The sequence below is a fragment of the Strigops habroptila genome, chromosome 1 (genome assembly GCF_004027225.2).
Source record: "Strigops habroptila isolate Jane chromosome 1, bStrHab1.2.pri, whole genome shotgun sequence".
Taxonomy (NCBI): domain Eukaryota; kingdom Metazoa; phylum Chordata; class Aves; order Psittaciformes; family Psittacidae; genus Strigops; species Strigops habroptila.
The window spans coordinates 103,981,014-103,993,446 of record NC_044277.2 but is presented as its reverse complement, the minus strand read 5'-3'; the positions used below and the strand labels follow the sequence as shown (position 1 = coordinate 103,993,446).

General features: G+C 43.9%; 1 protein-coding gene across 5 annotated transcripts in view; it reads left to right on the top strand.

The window, feature by feature from the left end:
- PRKAG2 (protein kinase AMP-activated non-catalytic subunit gamma 2) overlaps nucleotides 1–12,433 on the top strand; it is a 228,903-nt gene that overhangs the window by 78,517 nt on the left and 137,953 nt on the right. For 4 of the 5 annotated variants that reach the window (XM_030512110.1, XM_030512092.1, XM_030512101.1 and 1 more), the window contains exon 3: nucleotides 6,830–7,109. In XM_030512110.1, coding sequence (XP_030367970.1) covers nucleotides 6,830–7,109 — 280 coding nt within the window. Of the gene's footprint in view, nucleotides 1–6,829; nucleotides 7,188–12,433 lie in introns of all 5 variants that reach the window. The other variant, XM_030512136.1, reaches the window with a different exon arrangement.

Sequence of the window (12,433 nt, the reverse complement as noted above, 5' to 3'; positions counted from 1 at the left end):
TAAGAAAACATCTGAGGAGTGACTCCAATATTGAAGGACTTCAAGGAGTGCTTTGTCCTGCTTCTGATCCCTGCATTGTTTTTGTTTTGTCCAGTGACTCAAGGGAAGTGCATGAGCAACCCCTGGGAGAGAGAGAAGCAGCAAAAAATATGTTGGTTTTAGCCCCTCCTTCTCTGGATAATAAATCTCATTTTGATTTATTTTTTTCTCAGTCTCTCAATTATCTGTTTCTTTATGAGCAGGGAGGATGGAGAGCATGTCCTGGATGGTGCCACAGCCTTGGTGTGGGGCACCTGCAGTGGACGCTGTGAGCCTCAGGGCGAGGGCACATAGGACCACCACTGCACTGTCATGTGCATGGCTCCTTCCCATCCACTGCTTTAAAATAAATGCAGTTAAGGGTTAGGAAGTGGACGGATAGCCAGCCCTGCTTTCACCTTACCTCCAGCCTGTTTCTGCCTTTGAGCAGCCCTGGTTTTCCTGCTGGAAACCTCACTCCAACCGTCTGCACAGCAATGCAGAGCTCTCAGAGACTGCCAGAGCAGCCAGACGCATCCCATTGTATTTTGATTTGGGAAAGTGTCATTGTGCTTTAGTTTTGGGAAGTGACATCTCTGATCCCGTAATATACATTGTCATCTCAATTGTTACTGCTCATGCAGAACCAAGGGAACTAGTGGTGGTGCATGTGACCACATGGTTCCGGGGAGAGTAAGTCCTTCATTACCTTTCAGTCTAATGAAGTCAGCTCTTGTGTTTCTGCGAGCTCTTTTATTCCAAAAGAATGAGAGAATCATCCAATTAACTTTATCAAAGGGCTTTTTTATTGAGATTCAGTGGAAGGGCAGGAAACAAGTGCAGACGTCTATCTGGTGTATTGTCTCTAACTGTATTTGCTGTCCTTGTCAAGAATGGTGGGAGGTGATTCCTTTTCTGTTACTCAACATTCAAAAAATTTTTAAGTGAAGAGGTAAAATGAAAGTCAAATAATTCACTGTTTTAAAAGCAAACAGAACTCAAATGCTCCATAAATGTCTTAACTATTTGGAGTTGGAGAAAAAAAGAACACAGCTCAGGAGCATTTAATAACTTTCACTTAAACTCAGAAGCATTTTGAAAGGCTGTATAGCTTGAGCCCTTTTGTATGCCAGATTATTTTTTCAGCCTGTTCTGAAAAATTAATCGAAATTCAGATTACCAACTGAATCAGAGCCAGAGATTTTTCAGGGAGGGCATCCACTAGGGAAGCCTGTGTGCTGAAGAAAGGATCTGTTGTTGGAGCACCCTGGTGGGGGAGCAGAGGAGATGGCTACGAAGAGGTGCTGTAGAAGGGACATGGGCAGTGCCTGAGTTTCCCGGCTCTGACACAGCCTCTGCCTGTGTCACGGTCAGGATCTTCTCAGCAGAGCTTGCTCATTTTTCTAGGCATGTTGCTTTGGGAAGGACACTTCCCTGGAGTTAAGTAGTTCTTAAATTCTAGGTTGGGAGCAGAAACAGCTTCTTAGAGAGGATTTTATTTGGTAAAATGGAGGGATCAGATTTTCAATACAAAGCATGGGAAAGAAAATGACAATGTTGGGAATATCTCTGCCTGTGAGTGAGAAGAGGCAGGACTGAGTTGAATGGTGTGTAGGCAACAAAAGACTAGTTTGTGGTGAAGTATGAATAGCTTGGTGTCTTAGCGCATTGCATTGGGGATTATCATATGGTAGTGATTAAATGTAGTGCACTTTAATCTTTCTTGTAAAATAAGATGAGTCAGGTAAAGAAAACAGATGAAGGGAAAGATGGCAGGCTGGTGTTGAAAGGATGACTGCGGGGTGGAGGGACAGAACTGGTGGGGTTTGCCCAAGCTCAGTCCCAGCACTGGTCTTTGCTAGTAAGGCTGAGGTAAAAAATTGAAGCATACTAACCAAATTTCCTGGGATGCAGAGAGAAGTGGTTTTTTATTAAGGAGGGACCTTATACAGGAAAACCTGGATGTCCTTCAGGAGGAATAGTTCTTAACAGCACAAGATGCAAGGTTTTTCACTTGGGAAATTTGAACAGAATCAATAAATAAAAGAGGTCAGGCAGCATCATTCTCTTGGCCTGGAGATGCAGGGCTTGGGCACAGTCCTTTTGCAGTAGCAAAGTTGCACTTACTAGAGCAGCGCAGCCATGTGCAACTTGGGACTGTCCCTGGCTTGTGCTCTCTCCAAGCCCAGGTGGCAACTACGGAGTGCTTATGGCACAGGCTAAATCCCCATGAGATGGAGAGTGAGCAGGGAAGCCACAGGGACAACTGCTTGATGATTTGAGCCCCTGTCCAGCTGTTTTATTCACTGGTATGGGGTAACCTGGGACCGGTAGTGGTTTCTGCTGGGAATTTGTCATCTAGGAATTTGTTGAAAATAAAGTTGTGGGTTTGCCGGTCCCCCACAGTATGGCTCTGAGCCATTAATGTTCATAACTAGGAATAAGGAAGAAGGCATTAGAAAAAGAAAAAGATACCCTCATCCAGGTGAAATGACAGAGGCAGCTTTCAGGATGCTATTTCTTGCGTGAAATCATCCAGAGCTGCCCAGCCTGGGGCAAGTGCCATGCTATCACTTTACATTTCATTCAAAAAATTAAACGCTAAGTCTGCTAGATGCTGAACACTGTAAAACATGTCTCGTTTTGTTGCTTCATTCAACAGTGGCCAGTTCTGGATCTATTTTAGAAACCCGCCTAAGATCATTTGGTGTATACAACAGAGCAAAGTCTTTCCCTGGTCCCCAGCTGAGGATCCTTTTGTGCTCCCAAGCATGAAAACTGATAGTGTCTTACAGCATTTTAGGATATGTTTACTCAGTGTTATGTAGGGTAACCGGTTTAGCCTTGAGCAAGCGGAATCAGTCACTAGAAACAGCACATCTCATGTAGCATGGGTCTCTGCTCGGTTGCTTAACCTCACCAGGGAGCACATTGCTCTAGGCTGAGGGTTGCACTGGCACTATTACCAAGCTTCTAATTTAGCCCTATTCCTGCTGCACTGTCGTCTGCAGACAGAAAGTCAGGAGCTGACGTTTCTCTCCAACATAACCAGTTTTAAGGTTTAAGGAGTCTAAGGTTAGGCACAGAGCTCAAAGATCCCCTATATGCTCTGCACAAAGCTGACATAGAGAATGTTTTGTTGGTGGTTGTTTGTTTGTGTTTTTAATTAGGTGAACAGTCTTCATACTTGGATGAATTTTTCAAATTATTCAATTAGACCTTATGTGTGCATTGATTTGTATTGTACTTGCATTGTCTGTTTGGATTCCTCATCTCCAAAAGGCCAATTATCTGGTCAGGGTCAAATGAGCCGTACCACCATGTGCATTTATTAGGTGTGTTTCGTATTTCTGCCCATTCTCACTTTACTGTTTTTCCTAGACCAACACAAACTGATGTACAAGGGTTATTAATGTGAGAAACCCAAGTGCAATACTTTCTTTTGCTGCTACACCTCAACTGGAGGCATAGTTGTCTTTCCAAAGCACATGTGGGAGTTTTCTGCTCACCTGCCTGTCATAGCTTCAGGAAATGAGTCCAAAAATCATGAAGAACAGGCTGATGACCCATCTAGCTGTGTAACCTGCCTCTAGCACCACTGCCAGAGTCACACCGAGTCTGCATAGGAGGGTGGCAGTTATTCCACGGCAGAGATTCTTCTGCATTCCCGCTGAAGCATGAAAGCTAGCGCTGCCCTGTGACTTTTATGTACACTGTGATAACCGTTGTTGCTGCTGATTTTACTCGTAGAAGCACCTGATCATTTTTTCAAACTCTCAATCCATTAGCCTCAACACATAGTCTAAGAAAGCAATCCTGTTGTAATTCCCAAAGCAGAGTCACAGGTATTTATCCACTTTGATGGTGGGTGTAACCTGTGTATAATTAATGTTTGGAGCGGCTGGAGGAGAACTCGATGTAGTAATTTCCTTTAATTTAGTAGCATGCACGTGTGTATTTAGCAGCATGCCCCTGGTGATCTAACAATTAGCTAATAATTCAGCTGCTTGGCACGCTGGAGAGAAAGCAACCAGTTGTGATTGCAGTAAATGAAAACATCCTGCTGCTTCTGCTCAGAATTTGAGAACAATTTATTTTCGTGTCTGGCTTGGGTGTACAAGGGAGTACTGACTTTTTTGACTAATTGTTGCGTGACATTTTGCATTTCTAGAATAATTGCTCTGGTGAGAACACCAGAGTCTTTTAAAAGTGTCTCCTATCCGTGTGTCATTGTAATAAAAAAAGCATGCAAAAAAGATAACATGAAGTATTAAGGGAGGCACCAGAATGACATCGGTTTTTTGGCTTTACAAATGTCATGGCTTGTCACCTTAGGAAGAGTTATAATGAAATTCCCATCCTGGAAACATTCTTAAATTACAGTAGTAGTGACAGGTTTGTATTATGATTACTCCCCACTTTATGGCAGTAGATTTGGCAACAGACATATTTTAATTGCAATGCAAAAGGAGGTGCTGTTGTGCTACGTAGTTGCTTCCTGGACTATATAGTTGTCAAGAGAACAATGTATAAGTAGTCTCAGATGATTTACAGATGATATTTTAATAAAGTTAATGAGCTTTTATGAAAAAGCTATCACTTTGGCACTATTTTACCCATGACAAAAGTGCAATTTGGTTATTAATTTACTTATAGTGTGGTTATTATTCCAGGTCTCAGTCGAGGAATTCCACCCTATTATTGTTGATAAATACTCACCAGGAAACAGTCTGTGTGCCAGAGGACTCAGAGTGGGAATAACGAAGATATGGTCCTCATGACAGAATAGATGTGGGATATGAAATGAGGTCAAGATTGCACACAGAATCCTTGACAGCTGAGAGCCAAACCTGAGGCTCAGACCAATGCATTAAGCATGAAACGCTACTTTTTCTACTCTTATGGATACTGTCAAGATACTTTTAGTAACCATTGCTTCAGTTAGAGTTCATTTATGTTTTCCAAAAATGTCCCCTTGAGGGCAACTGCTCCCCTAATTCATCTGCAAAAGGACAGGTTATTTTTGAGGTATTTTTGTCCATGCTGTCAAAAATAAGTGTGCAGGTATAAGAAGCTGTTATGTCTTTTGCCAGAGATTTCCAGCTGCACAGAGCACAGAGCAGAATTCATCAGCTGTCAAGGGCTGTGCCAGTATGTCTCTGTTCATTCTATTTGTGTCCATCTCCCAGGCCAAGTGCCACTTGCCTTTTGGGTTAGAAACCTTCCCAAATGAGAGACCACACTCCCTGCAGGCCCTTCTGCAGTTCCATGGAGCAGGACCCATTCCAGCTCTGTCCCATCCCAAGTGGAAAGAAAAACTGGTCCAAAGAGCATGTGCAGGAGACAGAGGCTTACGAGAAGTGGGGTCCTGTGTTATGGAGGGAGCAGCTATCTGGCCATTGTGCTGCTTGTTTCTACAAGTGTTTTGGAGCTGGGGCTAAAATTGATTTTGAAAAGGGAGTTAATGGCTTATGTGTTTTAAACTCAGCTGACCATTTTTTAGCTGGATTCATATATACAAGTGCTTCACTGACCCAAAGGAGGGCACAAGTGCTTATGAAGCTTTCTTTCATCTCTTATTTCACCTAAGTCCTCCTAATAAAAAATGCTGCTTTTCTCTACAATGGCTCCCATGGCAACAATACCATACCTAACTAGGCTGATGCACACTGGGAGGCATCTTCACAGGTAGAAGTTGTTGTCTAATCCATATCTCCTGGTTTGTGTTGTGTAATTGGGAATTGAGGAGCAGGCATGCAAAGGGCTTGAAACTCAGTGGCACATCGTGCCTGTGGGCACATAAACTGTGGCCTTTGCTTATGCCTTCCTTGGAGACCTGAAACCCATTGCTGCCTTTCGCCAGGAACAGAGCCCTTCATTCATGAGAAATGCCCCTGGCTAAAAAAGCAGTCTCATACCCACAGAAGTACCTTGTGCATCCAGAAGGAAATAAACTCTACGTGTAGCCCAAACACAGGCAAATCCCACAGAGGTTTTGGGTTAGCTTCTGTTAATTGTATGCAGGGAGAATTTAATCTTTGCTCCTTCTTTTTTTTGTTTGTTTTTCTGGATTTTTATTCCCCTTCGCTGGGTGAGCCTGCACAGTGCAGTGCTGTGTTGTGCACAAATATTCACACTGGCTGGAAAGCCAGCACAGGTCCCAAAAGAGATACAGCAATTAGAAAGGTTGTACCCAAACTCAAGGACAGGGTCATTAGCAGGAATGCCGTCGCTCTGAAATGGCTTCTCTATTTTTGGGACTGGAGTTGCAATCCCACAGTTGTGGCTGTGGCCAGCATTATAGAGACCTGTAAGGCGCTTAGGAACTTGTGTGCTGTGCTGTGTCACATCATGAGATGGAGACTTAAGTACTGCAGATGGGTGCTTAAATTCAGAGGAAGACTTTGGGGCACTGTGTTTCCTTAATGGCGATCATTCATTGCCTTAAATAAATTCGTTGCCAGTCATCTTTCAGTTGTCTGGGGAAGGAAGAGGGATGTGTGACAAATTAAAGCAGTAAAGAAAATCCTGCATTATATGTGTGATAATAAAGTGTATGCCCACATGTTGAAATTTTTTGTGAAATTCAGGGTGTCTTTAAGAGCAAGGGGCAGCATGAAGCCCAGAGAGGTGGTATGCACATATCTCTGTGTCAGTGGAGGCAGCACTGGGAAAGGTGAGTTGTGGCTAATCCACCACACAAATAAGCAGGAGCTGAGTATGTTGTGACAGGTTCAGAGATCCTGATGGCCCAAGCTAAACTGAATTAATGGTGGTTTTTCTTTTTATTTCCTTTTTCTCTCTTCCTCAGGTGGAAGAAAGCTACTCCACCGGCAGCCCTTCCAAAGGGCTTTTCTCCAAAGGGCTCCAGAACCGACCTTCCAGCCCCGTTTCTGCCCCTGTGAGATCCAAACATAGCCCTGGCTCTCCCAAAACAGTGTTCCCCTTCCCCTACCAGGAGTCTCCCCCACGCTCCCCACGCCGAATGAGCTTCAGTGGGATCTTCAGGTCCTCCTCCAAAGAGTCCTCCCCCAATTCTAACCCGTCTACCTCTCCTGGGGGCATCAAGTTTTTCTCCAGATCAAGAAAAAGTAAGAAATTGCTCATGTTATTTCAGGAAGATACACGGTACCTCTGGGCTTGGCCCATTCTTTACCTGCGGTAGTGAAGTAAGTGCAGATGAGGCATGTGCTAATCGTTCGTTATCGCTTTCACTGACCATGTGTTTTGGGTTTCTGATATGCTGGCCATTAGGGTATGGCCTCTGCAGTGCCATGGACACCCACACAGGGCTGAGGAGGGAAATCATGCTTCAAAGCTTTGCTTAGAAATCCTGCATCCGCCTTAATGGGAGTTTTCTGGGTGGTTTCGCTGAGCCTGGTTGGACGTCAGCACTGGGGCTCAAGAACAGCTGGAGATGTTCATGGGGTTTGCAGTGGAGGTGGGCACAGAAAGAACATCATCTGAGCAGCTAACAGAGACTCGCTTCTGTAGACTCCATAGAGAATTTCAGCTCTTCCTTTAAATAATAATTCTTTGCCCTGTTGTAGGAGGGGAAAGAGACCTTTACTGCATAGATGTGAATGATACATGTTTCCAATCAAATGACCATTAAGGGAGTGTTTGAGCTCCTCTGCCAGAATATGAAAGGCATTGCAGACCTTTATGGTTCAGAACACTTGCCTGCTTTATATTGGGCACAAATTGTACCTCTTCAGCATACCGTGGGCTAACATACCATTAGGACTCAGAAATGAGTGGACTGAGAACAGGCTTTGATTTTCAAACTTTCTTGCTGAATAAAGGGTCTACAAAGTGCTGGTCTACAAACCAAACCTGGTCTGCCCGAGGGGTTAGTGGCTGTAGGAAGGGAATAGAGTTACAGGGGAAAGAGAGGAATGTTATTTTACCACTGAGGGTGCTGGATTGTCGGACCACAGTGAGTTTTCCTTCTGTGAACAGAAGAAATAACTCGGTGATAAATTGTCAAATCTGTGACAATATAGGTAGAGAATTAGTGATGTGTATACCTACGTTTGGCTATATGTTTCCTGCAACATATTGATAGCTTTTAGTGACTTTAAATAGTACAGAGGGGCCTTCTCGTTTTTCTTCATCAGGATTTCACCTAAAAACATTGATTTTAATCAGACTAAGTAGTTCCTTAGTGACTTTTGTGCACAAGAACACAGCTATACAAACCCATATAGGATTTTTCTTTATGTTTATGGGAAGTTCTGCTGCAGTTTAATTGAAATGGCATCTTTCCCAGTCCTTGCTTCTCTCTAAAACACCTTCAAGAGATTGAAAGTAGGAGCCAGTGTTTCTGAAGGACTCCAAATAGACTCCAAGCATAATTTCTATTCAAGGACATTTGTTCTTCTCAGCTTGAAGTTCACGTATGCTTTTATGCTCCCCTCTTTCTCAAGCCTCATGAAAATTACAGTCCATTTAAGCTCTTCTTGCTAGTCCACATACATTTAAATACTGCTTGCAGTATGCCACTGATGGAGTACACAGAGAGGGGCTGTGCTGCGGGAATAACAGCAATGTACACTGCATAGCAAAGCCATCTTGTGACTTTTCAGTCAACTTGTGCAAGCGAACAGCACTGTTTAAGTCCTGGCTAGGTACAAGAGAATATTAAATAAATCAATCTTCCAGTGGTCAGCAAAATCCTTTGGATAAGGTCACATCACTGTCACAGGAACAGGCTAGGAATGGGGCCATGCTGTATTTGAGCTAACAGAGGATACCCATGACCCTGCTGCTCCAGAGAGGGTTGCAGGAATTGTGCTGGGCTTGGATGTTTGTGCTCTTTTGCTCTTAACGCAGGAGGGACAGCCTTTTGGAAAAGGTGTGATTATTAAAACCAGTGTTTAAATTGATAACTCTTCCCGTTCTGCAGCTTTTTGCAAAACAGAACATTTCTTACCATGTGCTTTCATATGGTTTAGCTCTCTTATGGAGAGACTAATGCACATACATACACTTTACTTCCACGTTAAAGTAGTTTTTATTCACAGTGTGCTAAACAGGGGTGGGTAATGAATAACATTCTTAGGGTTTACTATATTTAATTAGATTTTATTGACTTTTATTTAACAAAACTTTCAGGACTTCAGGAAATGTATTGATTAGCATTTCTGTTGTATTATGTAGTTTTTCAGAAGAAAAGGTTTTGCATTTTGCTACTTTGCAGATAAAGAATGTATTATATGTATTATAAAACACTAAATTAATTGGTTACACCCCACTCAAAACAAAGCCTCTGCTGCTTGAATAGCATTTCCTGAGTACCAAGACTTCCCAGACACTCCTCAGAGCAGATATCTCATGCCTTTGCAAATACAGGCTGGGCAGAGACTGGATTGAGAGCAGCCCTGAGGAGAAGGACTTGCGGGTGTTGGTTGATAAGAGGCTCAACATGAGCACTCAAAGCCCAGAAACCAACTGTGTCCTGGGCTGCCTCAGCAGCAGCGTGACCACCACGTCAAGGGAGGGGATTCTCCCCTTTTACTCTGCTCTCATGAGACCCCACCTGCAGGACTGTGTTCAGCTCTGGGGCCTCCAGCATAAGACGGACATGAACCTGTTGGGGCAAGTCCAGGGGAGGGCCATGAAGATGGCTTTAAACTGAAGATGGCTTTAAACTGAAAGAATGCAGATTTAGGTTAGATATGAGGAAGAAATTCTTTACTGTGAGAGTGATGAGACACTGGCACAGGTTGCCCAGAGAAGCTGTGGCTGCCCCATCCCTGGCAGTGTTCAAGGCCAGGTTGGACGGGGCTTGTAGCAATCTGTGGAAGGTGTCCCTGCCCATGGCAGGGGGTTCAAACTGGATGGTCTTCAATGTCCCTTCCAACCCAAACCGTCTGTGATTCTATGATATGCTGTGCTGAAGAGCTCTGAGAAGAGCTAAATGTGCACATGGATCCATGTTTCTGAAGGTGCATAAATGCTTCACTGCTCAAAATTGTCACAGCCTACATGATTAAAATCCCATTTTCTCAAGCAGCTTGGGATACCTGTGTTGAAAGTGAATGAGACTTAGGTTGCTTTATCCAAACTGAGTGTGAGTGCATTAAAATCAGATGGACTTGTCATGTTTGCTTGCCTTTACAGCCCTGCTGTTGCTCTGTTAATGGTATTGAAATGAAAATTAACTCTGTGCTGGGCTGCATTAGGAGGAGCATCACCAGCAGATCAAGCAAAGTCATCCTCCCCCTCCGCTCAGCACCGGTGAGACACATCTGCAGTGCTTGGTCCATTTCTGGGCTCCTCAGTGGAAGAGAGACAGGTGCATATTGGTCCAGAAAAGGGCCACTCTGGTGTTCAGGAGCTGAGGTGCATGACGTAGGGAGCAGAAGAACTTTTTGCTGTCTTCAATTACTTAACAGGGTTGTGGAGAGGGCAATGCCAGGCGTCTCAGGGATGCCCAGCGAAAGGGCAGGAAGCAGCAAGGGAAGCTCCAGGCAGGTGTAAGAAAAGTGTCCTTGATGGGGGTGACACAGCTTTGGAGCAGGAGTCCGGAAGGGCTGTGAAGTTGCTGCCCTTGCAGATTTTAATAAGTCATTTGGACCAGTGGCCTCCAGAGGTCCCTCCCAGCTGCAGATCTTCCGGGAAACTGCACTGGAGCCTTCCCTTTGGGTTTGTAGCAGATCTTTTATAGAGGCAATCTGTAATTTACAAAAAAAAAGAAAAAGGGACCAGATAACATTCACAGGGTTTGGGGTTTTTTTGTCCCCCACTTTGTCTGAAATGAGTCTGTGCTGCACTCCTTTCCCTATCATCATGGAGCCGTATGTGGGGGAAGCATATGCAGTCTTTGTTTTAAATAACATACCCATCTTCCCTCCACTTCCTCCTCCTACGCATTGTTCAAAACACAGACTAACCTGTTACTCTGCATATTCCTTGTTTTTCTTGGAAGCTACTTCTTCCTCTCTTGTTTTCATTTTAAAGGCTATGTGTGGTATTCTCAGCGCTTTCTTTCCCATGTAGTTGCTCTTTTCCCACCGAAGTTATTTTGCCTTTTGAATATATGCAGTTTAGGAAGGGCATTTATGGTTAGGGTAGGGCAATACTAAAACAGAAAGTGATTTGCAGATATGAGGCTTAAAATATTTTCCACTTAAGGCTGGGAGTTTAAAGCTGTTGCTCATCTTTAATACTGTATCACTCGATTTGGCAATAGCCGAAAGCTCATCTTTGTGTCTTTTCCCCTTGGTTACCCCAGTTCAGCAGCTGGTCATAACCCCAGTGCTCTGATCTGACGAAAGATTTGCCTTGAAAGGAAAAATACGTTCCCACAATGTGTACTTGGCTGCCAGCCACTTCAGGTATTTTGTAAGTACAGCTTGAAGACAGTAAACTGCTGGTTGTGGCTTCACGTCCACATCTCATCTTTGAAAGGCAACAAATCCACCTCAGGCCCCTCTGGAAGAGGCTCTGTGGGGACGTTTTTGGGTGAGGTGTGTGTTTGGCCACTGCTGCAGCCCCTTTACTTCAGGAAGTTTACCGCAGAAAAATCCAAGCCAGCTTTTTGCATGCTGGGTTTCTGTGCGAGTGCTTTGAAATTTAATTCTTAGCTTTTTAATTTCTTTTTTTCTGAGAATTTCTTTGCAACAGCACTAACAGACAGACAATTGAAAACTGAGTATGGATTTGGGAGGAATTAAGCTTGGCTTTGAGGGGGTGCAGATGACTTGCTAGTGCTGTTCCCCCACACTATGAAGCTTGGTAGATACAGTCCCACCCAGTGCTGCCCACCTTACACCTCCCAAAGCCAGGCGCCTTTTGCAAGCGGAGACTTGGTTCTATGAGATGTAGAGCTCAGTACTTGGGTTTTACCCATCAGCATGGGCATGTGAACAGCCATGGAATATCGAGCAATTACATTTTAACTGGATACAAAACGAATGAATTGGAGTTACCTGTAGCTTGCAAGAGGCTTCTACAGAGCTGACACTGACTTCCTAGATGTTTTTTTAGGGACAACGGGGACAAAGGAGGAGTGAAGAGGAGCAAGTTGAAGTTTGAGGTGCTGTAAAAAGTGACTTCAAAATTGATATTGTGGAACTGCTTCCCAGTTGTCTTAGGTTTGCTCAAAACTGCATGAACTGCTCTCATGAGGAACAACTTGGTACCTGATGCTCCAAGATGTTATTGAGTCTTGGCTGTGTTGAGAGTGCATTTCTCATGTGTGCCAGTTTGCATGAGCAGGTATAATGCCAAAACAAAGAAGTGGCACAAACTTACTCTCAGTAAAGCAAACTGAGGTGATCCAGAGTAAACACAGGAAGACAACCTGCACTGGGGGAAAACACAATTCAGATTACACTTTTCTTGCACACGCTTTCCCTTCAGAGCCAGTGCATATACAAATAAATGAGGAGAGCTTTATTTTACTGAG